This window comes from Mustela lutreola, chromosome X (genome assembly GCF_030435805.1).
Source record: "Mustela lutreola isolate mMusLut2 chromosome X, mMusLut2.pri, whole genome shotgun sequence".
NCBI classification, from domain to species: Eukaryota; Metazoa; Chordata; class Mammalia; order Carnivora; family Mustelidae; genus Mustela; species Mustela lutreola.
Genome location: NC_081308.1, coordinates 52,599,201 through 52,623,806, shown reverse-complemented (window position 1 = coordinate 52,623,806; position 24,606 = coordinate 52,599,201). Strand labels below are relative to the sequence as shown.

General features: G+C 41.8%; 1 protein-coding gene across 2 annotated transcripts in view; it reads right to left on the bottom strand.

Annotated features, from left to right (window-relative positions):
- LOC131820771 (conserved oligomeric Golgi complex subunit 2-like) overlaps positions 1-24,606 on the bottom strand; it is a 47,976-nt gene that overhangs the window by 6,555 nt on the left and 16,815 nt on the right. Inside the window, exons 2-5 of one of the 2 annotated variants that reach the window (XM_059156489.1) lie at positions 17,782-17,943; positions 16,364-16,426; positions 8,996-9,175; positions 7,241-7,368 (exon numbers count right to left, since the gene is read on the bottom strand). In XM_059156489.1, coding sequence (XP_059012472.1) covers positions 7,267-7,368; positions 8,996-9,175; positions 16,364-16,426; positions 17,782-17,943 — 507 coding nt within the window. In that variant the 3' untranslated portion in view covers positions 7,241-7,266. Of the gene's footprint in view, positions 1-7,240; positions 7,369-8,860; positions 9,176-16,363; positions 16,427-17,781; positions 17,944-24,606 lie in introns of those variants that run through there. The other variant, XR_009349776.1, reaches the window with a different exon arrangement.

Below are 24,606 nucleotides of genomic sequence, written 5' to 3'. Positions count from 1 at the left end.
TTTTTTTTATTATTATTTCATTAGTCTGTCATAGAAACAACTTTGAGTTTATTTGCCCCTCATATTTTTTATTACTTTAAAATTTTATCTTTATTATAATTATTTCCTTTCTTTTGATTGAGCTGCCCTTTTCTGATGGGTTTAAATGAGTAGTTTCTTTTATTCAAAAAAATGTTTGAAATTGAAGACATTTGACACTGAAGTCTCCTTAGAGTATAACTTCTGGTGTCTTCTGTAAGTTTTGGTATGAAATAGTCTCCTTTCCATTGCTTTCAAGATTTTCTTCAGTCGTCTTATGATTTCTTCTTTGACTGAAGACTGTATTTCTTAACTTGTATATAGTTTCAATTTTTTGTTACCAGGTTATCTAATTCGGATTCTACTGGATTGTGATCAAAGAACTGTTCTTTAAATCTTTAATTTGGAAGGCTTGTAAAGGTTTCCTTTGTTGCCTAGTATGCAATTAATCTTTACAAATATGGCTTTTCTTAGGTGTAAGAAAGAAATGTTTTCCGAGAGAAATAAGGATGTCTATTTTCTTTTTTTTTTAAAGATTTTACTTATTGGACGCCTGGGTGGCTCAGTGGGTTAAGCCGCTGCCTTCGGCTTAGGTCATGATACCAGGGTCCTGGGATCGAGTCCCACATCAAGCTCTCTGCTCAGTGGGGAGCCTGCTTCCCTCTCTCTCTGCCTGCCTCTCCATCTAATTGTGATCTCTGTCTGTCAAATAAATAAATAAAATCTTTTTTTTTAAAAGATTTTATTTATTTATTTGACAGACAGAGATCACAAGTAGGCAGAGAGGCAGGCAGAGAGTGAGAGAGAGGAGGAAGCAGGCTCCCCGCGGAGCAGAGAGCCCTATGTGGGGCTTGATCCTAGGACCCTGGGATCGTGACCTGAGCTGAAGGCAGAGGCTTTAACCCACTGAGCCACCCAGGCGCCCCAGGATGTCTATTTTCTGTGTGTCCTTGTTTTTCCCTCCTTCTAGTAGATACTCCCATTTGAAAAGCTAAAATTTTACCTTGTTATTGCATTTTTAGAGTCTTTAGGTATTATGTTGTTAGATGTATACCTGCTTATATCTTTTACATCTTCTTTCCAAACTCTGCCTTTAAAAATGTCCCTCTTCATCTTAGTACCTATAACTTTAGACCCAACTTGTCTGCGATGAATTTTGCCATTCCGGCTTTCTCTTTTGCATGGTATCTCCTCACCTGATACATTCTCAATCCCTTTTGCATTTTAAGTATGTTTCTTGAACAGCGTGGATCTGTAATTCCCTGATAGGCGCTTTAATAGAAAAAGTCAGTCTGTACACATTTAAATTAATGATAAACAGTCATGATCTTATTCCTCCCATCTTATTTTGTTTGTTTTTATTTTCCCCATTTTTGATGTTTTTAATCAAGTTCATTCTTTTTCTACTTGAGAAATATAGAAGTTCTTTGCAATTTTCGATGACAGCTTAATTGAGATATAATTCACAGGCCATACCACTCACCATCTAATGTGGACAATTTAATGGCTTTCACTACAGTTAACTATACTATACTGAACTACCTACACATTTTCATCATCCTCAAAAGAAAACTTTAGCCATCACCACCAGTCTTAGGCAACCGCTAATCTACTTTCGGTCTCTGTAGATTTAGCTATTCTGGAAATTCCATATAAATCAAATTATGCAATATGTGGTCTTCTGTGACTGACTTCTCTCAATCAGCAGAATGTTCTCAAGGCTCCTCTGAGTTGTGGCACATAGCAAAATTCTATTCCTTTTCAAGGCTGGGTAATATTCCACTGGCTGGATGGATCACATTTTATTTATCTGTTCATCAGTTGATGAACAACTGGGTTGTTCTCACCTTTTTGCTATTACGAATAAACCCGAAACCTTCATGCACAAGTTTTTGTGTGGGCATAGTTTTTTTCTTGGCTCTATACACAGGAGTGATATTGGTGTGTCATATGGCAACTCTGTGTTCAGCATTTTGAGGAGCTACTCAACCGTTTGTAATGTGGCTGCGCCATTTTCCAAGCCCACCAGCAATTTACAGGTTCCAGATCTTCACATCCTTCCAACACCTGCTTTTGGGGTTTTTGATAGTAGCCATCCACGTGGGTGGGAGGTGGTATCTCACCATGGTTGTGATTTGCATTTCCTGAATGATTAGTGATGTTGAGCATATTTTCACGTGCTTATTGTCCCATATATTTTATATATACCTTGTATGTATCTTTAAATATATATTATATATTTCATATTTTATATATATTTAAATACATATTTAAGAATATAAATATATTTACATAAATATGTTTATATAAATATATGATAATGTAAAATATATTTATATATACATTTATATATTAATGTATACATTTGAATATTGGAGAAATGTGTATTCAAGTTCTTTGCTCATTTTTTTAAAGATTTTATTTATTTATTTGAGAGAGATTTATTGAGAGAGATCACAAGCAGGCAGAGAGGCAGGCAGAGAGAGAGGAAGCAGGCTCCCTGCTGAGCAGAGAGCCCGATGCGGGACTCGATCCCAGGACTCCGAGTTCATGACCTGAGCCGAAGACAGCAGCTTAACCCGCTGAGCCACCCAGACACCCCTCTTTGCTCATTTCTTAACTGGGTTGTCTTTTTATTTGAGTTGTAAGAATTCTTCACACAGTCTGAATGCACGTTCCTTATATATGACCTGCAAATATTTTCTCCCATTTAGTGGCTTGTCTTTTGACTTTGTCAATGGGGTCCTTGGAAGCACAATACTGGGACATTTTGGTTGAGTCCCATTCATTTGTTTATTATTTTTTTTAAGTTGCTTGTACTTTGGTGTTATGGCTGAGGAGCCGTTGTTAGATTCAAGACCACTAACATTTACCTTTGTGTTTTCTTCTGAAAACTTTATCATTTTATTTTATTTTTATTCTTTAAAAGATTTTATTTATTTATTTGAGAAAGAGACAATGAGAGAGAGCATGAGCGAGGAGAAGGTCAGAGGGAGAAGCAGACTCCCTGTGGAGCTGGGAGCCTGATGCAGGACTTGATCCGGGAACTCCGGGATCATGACCTGAGCAGAAGGCAGCCGTCCAACCAACTGAGCTACCCAGGCATCCCAAACTTTATCATTTTAATGCTTACATTTATGTCTTTGATGCATTTTGGGTTATTTTCTCTGTATGGTGTGAGGGAGGACTCCCGTTTCATTATTTGCATGTGGCTGCTTGGGAGTAAAATACTGTTCTTACCCCCATTGAATTGTTTGGCACCCTTGTCAAACATTAGTTGACTGTAATTTATTTTTCTTTTTTTTTTTCCCCATTGAGGCATTTCACGTGCCATGTATATTATATTTCTAGGAAAAAGGAATCCCAGGATTTTCCCTTCTGCCTGGAGTCTTCCTTCTTCATGGTGCATGATGCCAGAAAAATTTTTCCATGCAGTGAAACCAAACTGAGGGGATGGAAATATTCTGCCACTTTTCTAGATCTTTCAGTTATACAAGTCTAGGGCTGGTCATGCCACACTTGTTTAACTTGCCCGTGAGGTTCACAGCAGTTTTCCCAGCTCTGTGGTCATCAATAATTTCAAATTTGCCAACATACTCATGCTTCATCATCACAGTGAAGAAATGGGACGATGACTTTGGTGCAGGGCCTCCTACGAACCTGGCCTTCGCCTCCCCTTTCAGCGGTGTTAATGTTCTTGAGGGCATCTGTGGGACATTTGTTCACACAGTTACTGCAGCACGGAAAGATGGCAGAAAAAGCTTTTTTCCCTTTTATTAATATTTGGTCTTGTTCTCCTTCCCTTTCTCATAACCGAATGCGTATTTCCCCTCCGTCATTTGAAAATTGCATACTGTTCACCAGCTGTATTCCCCAGAACGAGACCTTGTGTATCAAGAATCCTTATTTCACGGTTATTATACACAATCTTAAAGATTTATGACTGTCCTCTTATTTTACACATGCATACACACTAAATACGGACTTTATCTGAATGACTAAATGTTGGCCAAGACAGAAGCCAGTTTTAGTGGGAACTCCTAGGATAAAGATATAGTCTGAAATTTTTGTTCTTTAAAAAAAGCCTTCATGGGGCGCCTGGGTGGCTCAGTGGGCTAAAGCCTCTTGCCTTCAGACCAGGTCATGATCCCAGGGTCCTGGGATCAAGCCCCACATCGGGTTCTCTGTTCAGTGGGGAGCCTGCTTCCCCCTCTCTCTGCCTGCCTCTCTGCCTACTTGTGATCTCTGTCTTTCAAATAAATAAAATCTTAAAAAAAAAAGAGGTCTTCATATTTTATTAAAAATTTTAGGTGTCCAAATTCAAAAGGATAACAATATAGTACAATAATAATTATAGTATCATCTAATAATAATATAATAATAATTTCTCCTGCATAGTCACTGCTGCACACTAGTAAAATGAGATGTTTCTTTTCTTTTCTTTTTTAAAGATTTTATTTATTTTATTTATTTGACAGAGATCACAAGTAGGCAGAGAGGCAGGCAGAGAGAGAAGGAGGGAAGTGGGCTCCCCGCTGAGCAAAGAGCCCGACGTGGGGCTCGATCCCAAGAGCCTGAGATGACCCGAGCCAAAGGCAGAAGCTTAACCCACCCAGGCGCCCCGAGATGTTTATTTTCATTTGGGATTATGGAGGGGCAAGGTGTTTTTGGCTCTCCTGCTGAAGTAGGGACTCCTGTCAGTATTGTCTCCACCTTTTTCCCTAATAGTAGCTTTGGAAGATGAAGACGTCCCTCCATCTCCCAGACATGAGGGTTTGACCAGGACATGGGATGGTATAAGCTCATTGACATAGTCTCATGAACTAAGCCCTGGTTTATTGGTCACAGTCGTTCTCCAAGTATTTTCAGGAGTAAACTTCAGGTGTTGCCCTTACTCTAATTTTTCTTTCTGAGATTTCTGACTGCAATCGCTACTTCCTGCAGTCACTCGAGGAGAAACGAGGCATGTGGCAGCGCAACAGTGTGTTTTTCTTTCAAGATGACAGAATCACTCTTGATTTCTATATGCATCTCAGATTTTCATATACGAACATGGATTTTGGTGTCTACCCTGAGGAGATGATACGTATGGTGTGAGGCACACTTGTATTCTCATGACACATCACCTGGGTTACCCAGAACTTTCTGGGCCTGGCAGAAAGGCAGAAACCCGGGTGAATTCCTCATTGTTCCAGCAGGCTGTCAGCCCTCAAAGGCCTTCTGGATGTGTTTGTGCATCGCAATGTCTGCTGTGTAAGATACAGAAAGAGCACAGTAGTTCAGGGGGAGAATATTTAGGAACACATTTTCCAGGAGGAACCAGGATTCAGTTTGGGTGACTCTTGACCATTTTTCATCTTCTGATGACTGAAAGTGGTAGTTAGTCTACAGTCATGGTTTTAACATGCATTTCGAATGTAATGTTAGTTTCCATCAACATAAAACTATAAGAACTGTCTTCCTAAAGGGCATTCGTGTAAGGCCCGTTATTTTCCAGCTTGATTAATGAAAACAAATTTTTTCTGTAATGCTTTCTTCCTACTCTGTATTAGTTTTCAGGACTGGATTGAAAGTGATTTATTGTGGATAGGATTATACCTGCTCGTGGAATTATTTTCTGTTCCTGGGTTTTTAAAGGTGGCAGAGTTGACTTTCTGCTTTTAATTCATCCTCACTAGATGAAGAATTCACAAATAGGACTTTTTCTTGAAATAATTATAGCCTGGGGGCGCTTGGGTGGCTCAGGTCATGATCTCAGGGTCCTGGGATCGAGTCCCACATCGGGCTCCCTGCTCAGTGGGGAGCCTGCTTCACTCTTTGCCTCCTCCTCTGCTATGCTTTCTCTAATAAGTAAATAAATAAATGACCTAAAAAAAAAAGAAGTTGTATTTGACTGGAGCTTCATGTGGAGTGACAGATCAACAGAAAGACAAAGGGATATGAGAGAGGAAGCAATGAAGGAAAACACAGAGGCGCACAGTACAGACAGATGTTCCTCAGCTTATGACGGCCTCGGCTTCTAATAAACCCATTGTTCAGCTGGAAATCTCTTTAGTTGAAAATGCATGGAAAACACCTAAGCGACTGAACATCAGAGCTTAGCCCCGCCAACCTTAAATGTGTTGAGAACACTTACAGTATTGCACAGTTGGGCAAAATCCTCTAACACAAAGCCTATTTCACAATAAAGTGTCTGGTATCTCATGTAACTTACTGAACACTGCACTGAAAGCCAGAACAGGATGGTTCAAGTGTGTTGGTTGCTGACCCTCATGAACACGTGGTTTGCCTGGGGGCTGTGCTCCCTGCCCCTGCCCAGCATTACAAAAGAGGACCCTACTGTAGATCGCCAGCCTGGGAAAAGATCCAAACTAAATGCATATCAATTCTGCACTATTATAAAATGTCAAAAAAACATAAACTGGACCAAGGTGAAGTCAGGGATCTTCTGTACCAGGTGTGTTAGGGAAGGTCAAGCGCTCCTGTCTGGCCAGGAACCATAGCGGTATGGGGGAAAGTTCCACAGTAGAAAGTTCTACAGCGGAGAACCACTAGGACTCAAGCACCAAGGGTCACAGGTTGCGCCAGGAAGTCTGAATGCTCCTCTGTGGGCGATGAGAAGCCACGAGCGACTCAGGAAGGCTGCAGAGCTCTGGGCAGGTGGGACAGCTGAGGGCTGCAATGAAGAGGGACAGGTGTAGCTGGGAGACCAGGTGGGGAGAGCCTGCTACCCTCGAACAAAAGGCGACAAAGGTCTGGACTGGGATGACGGAGATGGTGGAAGGTAATGGGATATTCATGAAACAGAACTGGAAAGCCATGGAAATGAAATAAGAAAGGGAGGGAAAACCGAACATGACTTTAATTGCCATCAGTATAAAACGTTGAATTAAAATGAATTGGTATTTCTAGACCGATGATGACATCACAATAATGGAAGGAAACCAATTTTGATTTTGAACCTGGTTAAGGAGAAAGTATAGACAAGAGAAAAGCAGAGGCTCTGGAGTCACACAAATGTCACCGTTGAGATTCGTCCCCACTCTTCATTCCCTTTCCCTGTAAACCCAGGCAAGCGACACCTGCCTCACAGCACTGGTAACAAATAGGGAAGAGCACACGTTCCCGGGTCAGACAGGACAGCCAGGGATCAGCGGCATATGAGGAGGTGACAGGTGGTCACTAAACTGAGCTCAGGTGCATACACAGCAGTTTACGTCACCTTGAGATGGCTCCTCCTGTGACCTCTCAAAGAAGGCGGCAGTGGTGAGGAACGAACTCCAGGAGCTTATTAGCATACATGATCTTCAGGCCGTCCGGATGAGACTCAACGATCTGCTCTACAATCACCTAGCAGAAGGAAGAGCGATTTATTTTTATTTATTTATTTGTTTGTTTGTTTGTGTTTTTGTTTGCTTTTAAAGCACCTACAAGAGAAGTATGAACTATACACTACAGAGAAAAGAATCGATTAAACCTTAAAAATGCACTTCGTCCTTCCTCCTCCCCACTCAGTATGTTTTCTAAACAGGAGGTAAGTAACAACGGCACAAAAATCTAGGTCCAGGGATTTGGGAATACTGCTCCAACCCTGGGGGACACAGAGGCTGAGGGACAGAGACTGGCCTGAAGCTAAAACATCACACACACTCATCTGCTTCCCTTCTGAGCTTAAAAGCGAAATACTGTATCTGCAGACAACAGCTCTGTACCATCTTCACCCTGGCCTTATCCTCTACCGTCTCCAGAACAGGGAAAGGACTGAGATGGAAAGTGATGGAAGAAAACACATCTTATTTTGCTTTAGTATTTTATTTTTTTTGGTGAGGCTGAGTTGCAGGAGGTGAATGACAAGCATACAAACTTAAAATACAAACGTGGCCACAGTTCATTTAACGACACGGAAACGTAAAGTACTTCCCTAATTTAGCATATTAGATTCAGTTCAATGAAAAGGGCATAAATTAAATACCTAAAATATTTTCATTTAGTGACAAAGAATAATGTGATCTTTTTCACCCCCACAGAGAGAGCTATGAACTATAATAGGATACATACAAAGAACTGACAGATCATTTACTTTTAGTAGTCCTAATGAAGCTGAGAAGATTACTGAAATTAATCCTTCAATTTCACTTCTATCACTGGGATACTGTCCCGTTTTAAAACTGGAAGCCTTTCATTCTGAAGTCATGGTGGGTAGCTTTATACTTACCGGACAGAAAGAACACTTGCACTGTCAGGTGATTGGAAGAAAGCCCTCAAACGCTGAGACTGGCTTCATGACTTCTGTCAGCCTGAACTAGATGAAACTGACGCTCTCTAAATGGGAAGCTGCTGATTGCTGGCAGCCTCACACGGTGCAGCCCATACTCCGGCCGTTAAGAGGCAGGATACTCTGACTCCCTGTATTTAACTGTATCCTCATAGGTCAAGAACACTGGGTAACCAAGTTCCGGACTTAAGGTACTACCCTGCTAACTCGCCCTTAAAAGCCCTTTATCTTTGAATATTCCCTCCCTCCCACCTTCCTAGCCTGGCAAACTCCCCCATGGTCTTCAAGACTTAGGCCATATCAATTCTGCGAAGACGCCTCCCCTCACGGACTTTCCCTGAGCACAGAGCTGTCTTCCACCTCCTCCAGTGGGCACGGGCGCCTTGGTGGGGTCACGCTTTTCGGCAACTTCATTGACGTATAACTTAGGGAAATGGAAATTGACCTTCCTAGGCAAGTCCATCACCCCTACTAAATTAAGATGATCCCTGAGGTATGGCATCACTGGAAGAGACCAGAGTGCATGCCTGATTCCTGGCATGCTGATGGGCACCAAGCGGGACCAACCTTTTCTTACAACCAGAAGAGCAGGAACTAGGAGCATCTTCAAGGAAGAGCCCTGAGCTCTCTCGCACCCAGTCAAGAAACGAAGCCAGATTAGATGCTCTGTGTTTGCGGAATGAGGTGCATGGGGGCACAAACCTCATCCATGTACGGTTTCACCAGTACTTGACCGACTAACGCCTCTGCAACCTGTGTCTTGTCAATTGTAGCGTAAGTCCGGAGGCAGTGCCATATGATGTCCACATTGGAAGTCTGAAGCCCTTCTAGCAGCAGGCCTCCCAGGGACTGCTGCAGCATGGCCGTAATGTGGGCTATACGCTGCAAGAACAGAGAGACCAGGAAAGAAGGTCCAGGCACAACAGTTTCTAAAAGCTCAAATATATGTGTATAATTTATATACATATGTGTTATATATATATAAAGTGAGCCTCTAATTCTACCAGAATATATGTAAGATTAAAATCCCAACATTTCCTAGAGAATAACAATCAATCTCTTCTCCCCATGATTGCTTTCGTTCTTTCTTTTTTTAATAAGGTTTTTATTTATTTATTTGTCGAGAGAGAGCACAAGCACACAAGGAGGCACAGGCAGAAAGAGAAGCAGGCTTCCTGCCAAGCAAGGAGCCCAAGCTGGGACTCAATCCCAGGACCCTGGGATCATGACCTAAGCCAGAGGCAGTGGCTTAACTGACTGAGACACTGAGGCGTCCCCTCCCTATGATTTCTTTGAAAGTAAGTTGGCTTCATCAAAGTGAAGTTTAGACAATTACTGAAATACAAAAAGTTATTTGCCTCTTAAGCTACGGAGTAATTCGGACAAACGTGCATTTAAACCCAGTCAAGGGCTTTGGATAAATGAACTCTGACTACATCATATGATGTGTCAAGTTACATGAAATTCAGAATTAATTGTACTTGCACAGTTTGGAGACTACGCTTGTGTCTTTACACAAAATCTATCTAGTGTGACATAATGGAAGCAGGGTTCCAAGCTAGAGACACTGAAAAAAAAAAATTCAAAGCTAGATTCAAAATCCTGTAGAGTAGCAATTATCAGGGGGCAATGCTAGGTCAAACCAAAATCATCCAGGAAATTCGCAAACAGCAAATTGAAAATCGAAACCAACACTTACTGGTCTTACTTTGTCCAGAAGAGGCATGCCTTTGCTCTGAACAGCATGAAACTGTAACTGGTTAAATTCTGTGGCAATTTTCTCCAAAATCTCTCTAGTCCAGAGAGGGCTAGTAGAGACAATTTGAGAAGTGTAATTCCCAAAGTTAAAACCTGCCACCCCCACCGCCCCCCATGCCTTAGAGCGCTCAGGCACCTGCACCTGCATGCCATCAATTTTCAGGACAAACTGTCTGTGAAGCAGGCCCCAGGTGCGAGGAGTGAGGAGTGGGGAGGTCGGAGAAGCCACCGACGCAGCCTGGCCCGGGCCACAGGGCCCAGGCAAGGGGATGGAGCTATTTTAGGTCAGTGTGGGTACAACTGCATGTTTCCACCACGTTCCTCGGGCTCTCCCATTCGTGCCCTTCTTCTCCCTTCTTCTCCCATTCTCTAACCCCCTCCTCTCTCTTGCCCTGTCCTACCGTTCATACCCGAATCCCCCTCTTCTTCTCCGCCTGCCTCATTCTCCCTCCCAAGTACCTCCCCAATACCAACTACTGCTGTCTGCTCAATCAGCTAAAACTGACCGCCTAGCAGCAACTTGGGAAATCGCTCAGAGCAACAGACTCCAAGTTTACATTTACCCAACGGCAGAAAGAGCAAGCTCGGTGCTCCGGGAGCTGGTGAGAAATCACTCACAGTGCATCTGCCATCAAGTGATCTGGATACATTTCCCTCTTGCCCCCCACATTAGAAAGTGTCAACCCCATTCAAAAGGAAGCTGAACAGTGAAAGAAACAAAACAAAACAAAACACAACAAAGGCCCCAAAGCCCCTGCTGGGCTCTATGAGGCATCCCACATCTGAGGATGGGCAGTCAGGTAGTGAGGAAACACACTGTAAGGAAACCCAAAATGTCTGGAGACCTGTCACGGTGTGCCCCGTCCCAGAGCATCAGAACTGGTGTGGAGGGAAGGCTAGCACTAATCCCAACCTCTACTGACTGATCCCATGCGCATTTCCTATTAATCCTTATCTCAGCATTTCTGGGCCTGGCAGAGCATGATGGATTAACCGTGCGATGACGCTGCTCTGGCTTTCCTGACTCTAGAGCTCAGAGCTGCTCTTCTGGAGAAAAAAGTCCTCCAAGGTAATTCTGAGCAAGAAAGCGCACAATGTCTGTTTATCAAGGACAGTGTTGCAAAGGGACAGGATTGTAGACACAGAGCTCACCGAGGTGTTTCTATCCGAGGAGCACAGCAGCAACAGCAAAGACGGGAAGAACACTGGAGGGCCAGCTCCCCAGGGGCCGAACGTGGACATGGCTGGAGGGGCTGCAGGCGCTGCCAAGGGCCGCAGCGAAGCAGAGCCGCTGGAGACACACGGGCTGCAGAAGGACCGCGTACAGACTGTCTGCTAAGTGTGGACGAACGGGGGCAGAAGCACGAGTGCTACGGGCTAGAGACACAAGCACAGTGGAGGCTGACCACTTAGTTGAATGCCTTGATGTGAAAGGGGGCAGACACCTAGGACCAGAGAATCGCTTCCTTTGGGATGTGTCCGTTCTTAATCTCCATCATGAGACATGTGGAGCATATGGTCTCTCAAGTTCCTTCCAAATCTAAAACCTTAATTCCTAAAATTTAGAAACCTAACTCAGCCTGCAGGGGGAGGGACTGTTAGCCTCACACAACAGAGCACGCAGGGCACCAGGCGACCTTGACGCAGGCAGCCCAGCTGGTATGTGCAGGACCAGCCCGGGCTACTCCCACTGCACCACTGTGCATCTCACGGTGCTGACAGGACCTAACTACTCATTTTCTGAGTCACTCATCTACCCTGGCTGACTGAAAATTCACACCAGGAAGGGAACAAGACAATCACAGTATAACAAAGAGAGCCATCATCTTTTTCCTATTTCCTAAGCTTTTTCTTTCCTGTTTGTAAATTTCAACTGGATGTGTCCTATACTGTTTCATAATAATATAATGCTGGTGCAAAATACATCAATGGCAATACTCTGGGCATGTCTAGGAAAAAAAATGAGATGGAGAAAAACCAAGATGAATGGTAGGTATGCCTTAAAGATCAACAGGACTTTGCTAGTCCTCAGGGAAGGTGATTCCAAATATACTTTTCCACTGCAAGCATAATGACGTGTTGGAACTGTGGTCTATAACCAAAGGGTTTATAGGAACGTGTTATAGATTTCACCATTTCATGCTCTCCACTCTCCTGGAGCTAAATTCTAGCCACAAACCTAGATTTTCTTCTTGTTCATAAATGAATTCTAACTAAGCCGTCCCCGCCTAATTAGACTGGATGTGAAGTATTAATTTATGTGCTGTGCTACTTAGTTAAAAAAAAAAATGCTTACCTGCTTGCTTCTAGTGCAGAGGTTTCTTTAGAACTTTGTGAATTTAAGATTTTTTCAATCTTTTCAACTGATCAAATAACTTGTATAAGCCTCAACACACACATCTATAAAAATAAAAATTAAGCAAACAAAAAACGTCACCATCTTTACTCTTAATCATCTTTATTTCCCATGCTATATGCGAGAAATATAAGACCAAAAGTTAACTTCAAATATATAGGGCATGCTATATTTTGCATATATCTATGAAACACAGAATTCTCAAGAATTCAAATCTTGATTCTAGAATAAGCATACTTCCATATTCTATTGCAAGTTTATAGAGAAAAAAAAAAACCTAGACTTTGCTTTCTCATATTCCATACTCTTATTTCTTCTTTTCCCCATCCTGAATCTTTCTATGGGCATTTCTTTCCTATTTTTTTAAAAAGATTTGTTTATTTGAGAGAGAGAGAAACTGCATGTGCACATGCAGGGGAGGGGCAGAGGGAGAGAGAGAATCTCGAGCAGACATGCTGCTGAGCACAGAGCTCAATGCGGGGCTCAATCTCATGACCCTGAGATCATGACCTGAGCCAAAATCAAGAGTCGGACGTTTAACCAACTGAGCCACCAGGCACCCCTCCATTTGTTTTCTTATGGCCCTTTATTCATATTTTAACTTTGGCTTCCGATCGTACTGACCCTCTCAGTTTACATGTGCATATACCTATATGCCCAAGCACCAAATCATAAAGACCTTTTACACTACAAATATTATCAAAGAGGTTGAGGAACATTATGAAAACTCTCATCCTTAAAGAACAAAAAGATACAAAGTCATCCATTCAATAAATAATTACTGAACACCGCTGGGAGCTCGACATTCATTCCGACGGGGGGTGGGGGAGGAGGGGGACACGAGAAAATAAAGCAAGAAATACACCCTGCTCTCATAAAGCTTACTGTTTTGTCTGGAAGCGCATGACAAGCATTCTTTGGATAAAAACTGTGGGGAGATCCAGTGGCGAATTAAACAGAAGGTCCCTCAAACAGGCTTTCTCCCCACTGAGATTTTAACAAATATGCTAATAATACACATAGAAAACATTGTAAAGAGCAGCAGGCGAGAGTCAGAAGCCCAGACTCCCAATGCCCGCTGTGCCCCTACATCGTTATGAACATGAATAACATCGGGGACACTTGAAACTGGAGATAGCACTAAGGGGCACACTCCCAGGGTGAGCCCTCAGATGTACAGAGCCGTTGCCTGTCTCACACACCTGAAACTAAGCCAAAACCGCATGCTAACTATTGGGAATCGAAAAAATTAAAGTGAACACCAGAACATAAAGAACACAGGATCAGAAAATAACAACAAACCTACGGCAGAATCCTGAGTTTGCTTTGGAAAGCCCACTTCTCCCCTAGTCTCTAATATAGGCCTATTTTCTTTACAGGGCCGCTGACAATTTATACAGTCGTTAAATGTCAAGTGCTGCACCGACAACAGTTATCACTGTTTCTTGTTCTGGAAAAAGTGGGTGATCTTGAGATCGTGTGGGTACCTCTAAAATTCTGTCTTATTATTTCAGGTAGATAATGTGACATAATGCATAAAATGCACATGCATGAGAGCTTTGAAAAAAAGCTGAATAGTGCTGACAAGTTCGCAGAGACAAGAGGAGAAGGCTTCAACTGGCATGCAGCATAAGAAATCTACTGGAGGGTACCTTTTTCTTCCTTATGTCCTCTTGTTTACACATTCGTTCATCTACTGCCCAAATTCCTTAACTGACAGATGACCTGAGACTCTTTAAAAGAATAATAAAGAAAACGTATTACAGACATTGTTTTGTCACATTATCAAGTTCCTACATCTCATTCAATTCCACAGAACTTAATACCTGTGCACTAGTACTATGCAGATATTGACAAAAAAAAAGATATACCAGACACAGTTACTGTTTAGGGAACTCTGATCTGGGGGCATAATGACACGAAGGCAGGGTCACATGGCCAGAAGAAGAATGACACATATACAGTGAAAGTTATGGGGATGAGGGGGCTTAGAATGGAGAACAGATAATATGAAGCAAAGTACAGGAGAGTCTGGAAATGCGACGGGGCTCGAATCGGACTCTGAAAGCCATGTGTACACAGCTGCCGAGGTGGGGAGGGAATGGGGAGCAGATGTAAGTGCAGACACACTCAGGGGCAGGGTCAGACAGGCACACAGCCATGTGCACTGCAGGCTTCCTTCTGGAGAGAAGCAGAAATAGGAATGAATGGAGGGCCAACTTCACTGAGATGAGGTCTTTAGATTCTGCATATTTTGGAGAACGAGAGAATGTCAAAGCACTGATGCATGATGATGAAATGTGGGTATGGAAATACCAGGAATCAAGAATGAAGAACAGAAGACCAGAAAAAGACAGAGCGCAGAGGTGGAGAAACATGTCCAGAAGCTAATGAATAAAGAGATAATTAGGAATTAGGGCCAAAACAAAGGTTAACAGAAACAACTAGAATGAAGTAGGCATATCACAAAAATTCCACAGGAAGGTGAATTAATTCACTCCATCAACATTATGAAACACCTCCTGGACGTCAGTATTGTGGCAGCCCACAGGGATACAATGAAGACAGATATAGTCGTATCCCTCAGTGGTCTGAGAATCTCACAGAATAGCTTCAGAGTTGGGACCAGAAAGGCAGGTCAGGCCTGTGGCTGAGCAGGACCAAAGTGGCCATAAAGACAGGCCATGGAAAAGGGAGGGGATACGGTGATGGCAGGGGGTGAGGCGGGACGGGAGCCTGTTTGAGTAGAGCAAATCTGCCTCCGGGGAGAGGGTTCGAGAGAAGAGTGGGAGGCCAAAGGAAGGCTAGGCTTGGGAAACAACACCACTATGAGGCCCCGGGAGGAAGAGGCACACACACCAAGGAGGCAGTGGGAGAGCCCCACAGTGGCTGGTGTGGAATCCAACAGCGGACCACGAAAATCCCTTCCATTCCAAGGAAAAGTACCTTTAACAAGATTTTGTAAAATTCAAATGAGACATAAATCATGGAAAGTATTGGCTACCTCAAGGCACAACTCAAGATTTTTACCTCTTTCACGAACTCTTTCCTGCCTGCCCCTCCCCTAGGCTTCTCAGCACTGATATTTCCGTTACTCTGCATTTTTCTTGGTTCTAACCATGTACTGTGTCTTCCCTTAAATTATGTTCTCCTTATATTCTCTCTAGGATGCAGGCACTGTCTTAGGGGAGGGATGCACGAGGCCACTCAAGCTAGAGGAGACACACAAGGAAGGATGGTGTCGTTTATGACAAGTTTACGACAGGGCATCAGAACGGACAGAGGCCGGAAGTCAGGGCACCAGACACAGACGGGGGGGGGGCGGGGGGGGGGAGACAGGGCAGCACAGTTTTCTGTTAGAAGTGATGCCACAACTCTCCCTCCACTGTTCACCCAGGTGGAGTTCCTATTCCCAATGGCTTAGAGGTGGGGAGTCCCATTCCCACAACAGAGATTTTTCTGAGAGAACATGCAAATGTAACATTTATTAAGTATGACATTTTATTTACATTATCCTTCAGTTCCATTAGGGATTACACAGTTTTTGTAGATAAGCCCAGGAACCTAACCACACGTAGATTACGTGTGTGTGGGGGAGATATTTACAAGATCACAAACTGTTAAAATACAAGTCATTCATAAGTTAGAAACCACTTACATATGACCAAAGTGGCATTAATAAGTTGAATTTGGAAATATGCTTCCTCTCCCCTGACATTTTAAGGTTGTCTACTCTGAGAATATGTCTTCTTCAAATCGAACATGTTTTTTTAGGTTTTTAGCATATGCAAAAACAAAATCATTTACAATTCTCCTGAAGGTGAATATTATAATCATGAACCGTTAAAATACAACCACCAGTACCACCAAACTAACAGATGAATAGAATTCTTAGAGAAAAGCCGATGAGGACAACAGGCGTCACAGCAGGCTGTTTTCATTAATTGGGGACTTACCAGAACTTCTCGTAACTGTCCCAAAGGCACAGAAAGTTGATTGAGGGCTTTGTCCATGCCAACCTAAAGGCAAAACCAGGTTGGCACAAACACATCACGATAAGGAGTAATAGTGACGTATCTATTTAACGATCAAAGCAGTACCAGATTTAAGTTGTTTTTTTGGCACAACCGTATTTTGCTACATAACTAGCTAAACAAGAGAAGTGTTATTTGGCCATTAATGTTGTTCATAGAATATGAAAAAAATCTGTTGAAATACATGAAACTATAAAAATAAGGGAAGTCATGAGAAACGAAATTTTCCTTAAGAACAATTTGCCTTTTCATTTCATTTTAAATGAATGTGAAAAATTTTCACATAAGGTGAACAGTTCTCTGTCTGTAATTGATGATACTCAGCCAGCTGATGTGAAAGTCTGATGGGCTACGTCTCTCTTAAACATTATTATAAGCCTTGAGAAAGGGCGCCTGGGTGGCTCAGTGGGTTAAGCCGCTGCCTTCGGCTCAGGTCATGATCTCAGGGTCCTTGGATCGAGTCCCGCATCGGGCTCTCTGCTCAGCAGAGAGCCTGCTTCCTCCTCTCTCTCTCTCTCTGCCTGCCTCTCTGCCTACTTGTGATTTCTCTCTGTCAAATAAATAAATAAAATCTTTTAAAAAAAAATAAGCCTTGAGAAAAATAGAAATTAAACAGAAGTAAATTTTCTAGGTTTTTAATCCTATTGGGATATTTATCTTAGTGGCATATTTCCCAAAAGCAAATGTGCATCATTAATTTTAATGCTTCTTGACATTCCCACGGAGCTGCAACTTTCTGTGCTTCTCTGGACAAACAGATTTAAAACAAAATGAAGCATCAACAAGGAGACTTTTCTGCCAAGTAACAAAATTCAACATTTCTAAACGGCTTTTACAAACAATTGATAAGCTCACTGCAAATCATTCTTATATTGTTATAAAACCAAACTTTTAAAATATAAATATTGGCCAATGTTCCCTCAACTTAGCTCTGGCTAACATATACCTGGGAGTAAATTAAACATTGTAAGAGTGGTGGACATTTGCTCCTACAAATTAGTCTAAATCAAGGAAGACTTCAGGGTAATCACTTAGCTACTAATAAAACAACCCCTTGGGTATTATTATCCTTTACTTTTCACTGTTGACTAATGAATTTGAAACATAATCAAACTAGAGCAACCTTAAATGAATAAAAACTAAAACAAACAAAAAAATGTATTCCCAAAAGTTTAGTTCTTTTATTAATGAAATTGGTAATTTCTTCAAGTTTCTGGTGGGGTTGGTGGGGTAATCAACTGAAAGGTTTCTAAAAACTCTGCCCTTTTAAAAATATGAAGGAGAGAGAAAGTGTGTGTGTGTGTGTGTGTGTGTGTAGGACTTGTGAATTTCAGGTTTACCAAGTTTGTGGAAAGGTTGACAAAATCTGCATAATCCTTGTTGATGAGCTCGACCATGGCTATTTTAAGAAGTTTATAGTAGAGTTCTAGATCTCCTCTTAGTTCCTCCAGCTGGACATGCTTCCTACAGTCAGACACAAAGTGATTGACGTCAAAATCTTCCTGAAAATCAAACCAGAAAGAAAAAATGATTGCAATGATACCACATTTTACATAGAAAAATAAGATTAGAGAAAATATAAGTGGCCGTATTACTGCAGGGGAACACACACAGGGACATCAGGGGGTCTGCTCACTTCCTAAGATTATGGGAAAGGGGGCCCCTCACCAAGACCATTCTCTCCTGTTGCCTAACTCTACAGGCATTTTATTTCTTTTAATTATACATTTCAAAGAGGCTCTTCTCAAAATAGAAACAGCTTTTTCTTCTTAATTTTAAAAGTAACAAATGTTCACTGTCAATCTTTCAACCAACCAAGAAATACTTATGTAAGAGAGAAAAAAAAATCACCCACTCTCTAATGCTCTGCAGTTAAGCACTGTTAATGTTTATTTTTCTTCACTATTTAACACAGCGATTCACATTCTTCCAGACTTTGTTTTGGTCTTTCTCTTTACTTTTTTTTTTTTTTTTAAGATTTTATTTATTTGAGAGAGAGACGGAGAGAACAAGTGGGAGGAGGGGCAGAGGGAGAAGCCAGCTCTCTGCTGAGCTGGGAGCCTGATGCCAGGGTTCATTCCAAGACCCTGAAATCAAGACCTCAACCGAAGGCAGACGCTTAACTGACTGAGCCACCCAGGTGCCCTAGTCTTTCTCTTTAAAATATAAATTACATCATCTACTATATGTGGAAAACCCAAAAGACTCCACTCCAAAACTGCTAGAACTTATACAGGAATTCAGTAAAGTGTCAGGATATAAAATCAATGCACAGAAATCAGTTGCATTTCTCTACACCAACAGCAAGACAGAAGAAAGAGATATTAAGGAGTCAATCCCATTTACAATTGCATCCAAAACCATAAGATACCTAGGAATAAACCTAACCAAAGAGACACAGAATCTATACTCAGAAAACTATAAAGTACTCATGAAAGAAATTGAGGAAGACACAAAGAAATGGAAAAATGTTCCATGCTCCTGGATTGGAAGAATAAATATTGTGAAAATGTCTATGCTACCTAAAGCAATCTACACATTTAATGCAATTCCTATCAAAGTACCATCCATCTTTTTCAAAGAAATGGAACAAATAATTCTAAAATTTATATGGAACCAGAAAAGACCTCGAATAGCCAAAGGGATATTGAAAAAGAAAGCCAACGTTGGTGGCATCACAATTCCGGACTTCAAGCTCTATTACAAAGCTGTCATCATCAAGACAACATGGTACTGGCACAAAAACAGACACATAGATCAATGGAACAGAATAGAGAGCCCAGAAATAGACCCTCAAATCTATGGTCAACTAATCTTCGACAAAGCAGGAAAGAATGTCCAATGGAAAAAAGACAGCCTTTTCAATAAATGGTGCTGGGAAAATTGGACAGCCACATGCAGAAAAATGAAATTGGACCATTTCCTTACACCACACACAAAAATAGACTCAAAATGGATGAAGGACCTCAATGTACGAAAGGAATCCATCAAAATCCTTGAGGAGAACACGGGCAGCAACCTCTTCGACCTCAGCCGCAGCAATATCTTCCTAGGAACAACGCAAAAGGCAAGGGAAGCAAGGGAAAAAATGAACTACTGGGATTTCATCAAGATCAAAAGCTTTTGCACAGCAAAGGAAACAGTTAACAAAATCAAAAGACAACTGACAGAATGGGAGAAGATATTTGCAAACGACATATCAGATAAAGGACTAGTGTCCAGAATCTATAAAGAACTTAGCAAACTCAACACCCAAAGAACAAATAATCCAATCAAGAAATGGGCAGAAGACATGAACAGACATTTCTGCAAAGAAGACATCCAGATGGGGAACAGACACATGAAAAAGTGCTCCATATCACTCGGCATCAGGGAAATACAAATCAAAACCACAATGAGATATCACCTCACACCAGTCAGAATGGCTAAAATCAACAAGTCAGGAAATGACAGATGCTGGCGAGGATGCGGAGAAAGGGGAACCCTCCTACACTGTTGGTGGGAATGCAAGCTGGTGCAGCCACTCTGGAAAACAGCATGGAGGTTCCTCAAAATGTTGAAAATAGAACTGCCCTATGACCCAGCAATTGCACTATTGGGTATTTACCCTAAAGATACAAATGTAGTGATCCAAAGGGACACATGCACCCGAATGTTTATAGCAGCAATGTCCACAATAGCCAAACTATGGAAAGAACCTAGATGTCCATCAACAGATGAATGGATCAAGAAGATGTGGTATATATACACAATGGAATACTATGCAGCCATCAAAAGAAATGAAATCTTGCCATTTGCAACAACGTGGATGGAACTAGAGCGTATCATGCTTAGCGAAATAAGTCAAGCAGAGAAAGACAACTATCATATGATCTCCCTGATATGAGGAAGTGGTGATGCAACATGGAGGCTTAAGTGGGTAGAAGAAGAATAAATGAAACAAGATGGGATTGGGATGGAGACAAACCATAAGTGACTCTTAATCTCACAAAACAAACTGAGGGTTGCCGGGGGGAGGGGGTTTGGGAGAAGGGGATGGTATTATGGACATTGGGGAGGGTATGTGCTTTGGTGAGTGCTGTGAAGTGTGTAAACCTGGTGATTCACAGACCTGTACCCCTGGGGATAAAAATATATGTTTATAGAAAAAAAATAAAATAAAATAAAATATAAATTACTTTTGGGGTGCCTGGCTGGTTCAGTGGGTTAAGGCCTCTGTCTTTAGCTCAGGTCATGATCCCAGGGTTATGGGTTCAAGACCCGCATTGGGCTTTCTGCTCAGCAGGGAGCCTGCTTCCCTGTCTCTCTCTCTGCCTGCCTCTCTGCCTACTTGTGATCTCTGTCTGTCAAATAAGTAAATAATTTTTAAAAAATAAATATCAATAACTTTTTAAAGAAACTGACATATAATGGACACATGTTAGTTTCAGGCGTACAACATAAAAATTCCATATTTTTATCTGTTGTGAAATGATCACCCTAAGACTAGTTAACATCCATCACCAAACATACACATTTTTTTCTTGTGCCAAGAACTCTTAAGCTTTAGCAACTTTAAATATATAATAATATAGGGCACCTGGGTAGCTCAGTGAGTTAAGGCCTCTGCCTTCGGCTCAGGTCATGATTCCAGGGTCCTGGGATCGAGCCCCACATCGGGCTCTCTGCTCAGCGAGGAGCCTGCTTCCTCCTCTCTCTCTGCCTGCCTCTCTGCCTACTTGTGATCTCTGTCTGTCCAATAAATAAATAAAACCTTTTAAAAAAAAAAAGATTGGATTGGGAGGGAGACAAACCATAAGAGACTCTTAATCTCACAAAACAAACTGAGGGTTGCTGGGGGGAGGGGTGTAGTGAGAGGGTGGTGGGGTTGTGGACATTGGGGAAGGTATGTACTATGGTGAGTGCTGGGAAGTGTATAAGCTTGAGAATTCACAGACCTGTAACCCTGGGGCTAATAATACATATTTCTAATAAAAAATAATAAAATAAATATACAATAATACACAGTATTATTTACTACAGTCACTATGATGTACATTACATCCCCAGGGCTTATCTTATTAACTGGAAGATTATACCACTGGACCCCTCATCTATTTCCTCCACAACCTCGCCTCTGGCAACCATCAATCTGTTCTCTATGACTTCATTTTGTTTTGTTTTTTAGATTCCACATGTGAGGGAGATCATACAGTATTTCTCTTTTTCTGTCTGACTTATTTCACTCAGCACAATATCCTCAAGGTCCATTCATGTTGTTGCAAATGTCAAGACTTCCTTCTTTTTATGGTTGAGTAATATTCCATCATATACACACACATTTTCTTTATCCATTCACCCCGTTGGTGGACACTTTAGTTATTTCCAAGTCTTGGTTGTTGTAAATACTGCGATATTCACTACTGTGAGTGTGAGTCTTGCTGGCCGCTAGAGACAGGTGACCTAGAGGTATACCCTGGGTAGCAACTGCAAACCTCGCATCATACGAGCATTCAAGCTCCTTTCCAGGAGATACCAGAAAGCAGAAGCAAGGCAGAGGGACAGCGCAAAGATGGTACCCATCAGCTCCATCTTTGGAGAATACCTTACTAGGCTCCTAGATCCATGTTAAATTAGATGCCTGCCTCTCAGGGCTTTAAGATAAGCAAATGAACCTCTTTCACAGAAATCTGAACACATTTCAGTCTGCTGCTTCTGTGCTGAGTTCCAGGGTGGGTCAGTCTACTCGCGCGACTGCTTTAAGAACTCTTTCTCAGTTTGCTATAGCCTTGTGGGTCTCATGGGTGCAAGCTCTGATGGCTTTCAAAGCTGGATGTTTTGGGGTCTTGTCTCTTAGATGTACGTCTTGAAAGCTGGGGTGCCAGAAGTGGGGCTCAAAGCCTTTGCTCCTCAGGGAGAAGCCTGGGTTTGTGAGTACCCTCCCAATCCCAGGTCGCTGTACCAGGGGTGGGGTTTATGGCAAAACTGATTCTTACTTCAACATAGGTTTTTTCCTTACTCACCTAATGTGTAGGAGTCACTCAGCTAGTTGTAGGGTTTTTTCCACAGGAAATTTTTCCATATGGAGCTATAGATACAGTGTGTATTTCATAGAAGAGATGAGTTCAAGATCCTCCTATGCCACCATCTTGAATGGAAACCCAAGAACTTCTCTATGTATGTGTGTACACACACATATGTGTACACAAACACACACACACACATATTCATGCTCTTCTAAACTATTTCCCATCTACGGGCACCTGGGTGGCTCAGTGGGTTAAGCCTATGCCTTCGGCTCAGGTCATATCTCAGGGTCCTGAGATTAAGCCTCACATCAGGCTCTCTGCTCAGCCGGGAGCCTACTTTTCCCCCTCTCTCTGCCTGTCTCTCTCTCTGTCAAATAAATAAATAAAATCTTAAAAAAAGAATAAAAATTTGTATTTCCCTGATGCCGAGTGATATGGAGCACTTTTTCATGTGTCTGTTCGCCATCTGGATGTCTTCTTTGCAGAAATGTCTGTTCATGTCCTCTGCCCATTTCTTGATTGGATTATTTGTTCTTTGGGTGTTGAGTTTGCTAAGTTCTTTATAGATTCTGGACACTAGTCCTTTATCTGATATGTCGTTTGCAAATATCTTCTCCCATTCTGTCAGTTGTCTTTTGATTTTGTTAACTGTTTCCTTTGCTGTGCAAAAGCTTTTGATCTTGATGAAATCCCAGTAGTTCATTTTTTCCCTTGCTTCCCTTGCCTTTTGCGTTGTTCCTAGGAAGATGTTGCTGCGGCAGAGGTCGAAGAGGTTGCTGCCCGTGTTCTCCTCAAGGATTTTGATGGATTCCTTTCGTACATTGAGGTCCTTCATCCATTTTGAGTCTATTTTTGTGTGTGGTGTAAGGGAATGGTCCAATTTCATTTTTCTGCATGTGGCTGTCCAATTTTCCCAGCACCATTTATTGAAAAGGCTGTCTTTTTTCCATTGGACATTCTTTCCTGCTTTGTCGAAGATTAGTTGACCATAGATTTGAGGGTCTATTTCTGGGCTCTCTATTCTGTTTCATTGATCTATGTGTCTGTTTTTGTGCCAGTACCCTGCTGTCTTGATGATGACAGCTTTGTAATAGAGCCTGAAGTTTGGAATTGTGATGCCACCAACGTTGGCTTTCTTTTTCAATATCCCTTTGGCTATTCGAGGTCTTTTCTGGTTCCATATAAATTTTAGCATTATTTGTTCCATTTCTTTGAAAAAGATGGATGGTACTTTGATAGGAATTGCATTAAATGTGTAGATTGCTTTAGGTAGCATAGACATTTTCACAATATTTATTCTTCCAATCCAGGAGCATGGAACATTTTTCCATTTATTTGTGTCTTCCTCAATTTCTTTCATGAGTACTTTATAGGTTTCTGAGTATAGATTCTGTGTCTCTTTGGTTAGGTTTATTCCTAGGTATCTTATGGTTTTGGATGCAATTGTAAATGGGATTGACTCCTTAATATCTCTTTCTTCTGTCTTGCTGTTGGTGTAGAGAAATGCAACTGATTTCTGTGCATTGATTTTATATCCTGACACTTTACTGAATTCCTGTATAAGTTCTAGCAGTTTTGGAGTGGAGTCTTTTGGGTTTTCCACATATAGTATCATAACATCTGCGAAGAGTGATAATTTGACTTCTTCTTTGCCGATTTGGATGCCTTTAATTTCCTTTTGTTGTCTGATTGCTGAGGCTAGGACCTCTAGTACGATGTTGAATAGCAGTGGTGATAATGGACATCCCTGCCGATATCACCTCACACCAGTCAGAATGGCTAAAATCAACAAGTCAGGAAATGACAGATGCTGGCAAGGATGCGGAGAAAGGGGAACCCTCCTACACTGTTGGTGGGAATGCAAGCTGGTGCAGCCACTCTGGAAAACAGCATGGAGGTTCCTCAAAATGTTGAAAATAGAACTGCCCTATAACCCAGCAATTGCACTATTGGGTATTTACCCTAAAGATACAAATGTAGTGATCCAAAGGGGCACATGCACCCGAATGTTTATAGCAGCAATGTCCACAATAGCCAAACTATGGAAAGAACCTAGATGTCCATCAACAGATGAATGGATCAAGAAGATGTGGTATATATACACAATGGAATACTATGCAGCCATCAAAAGAAATGAAATCTTGCCATTTGCAACAA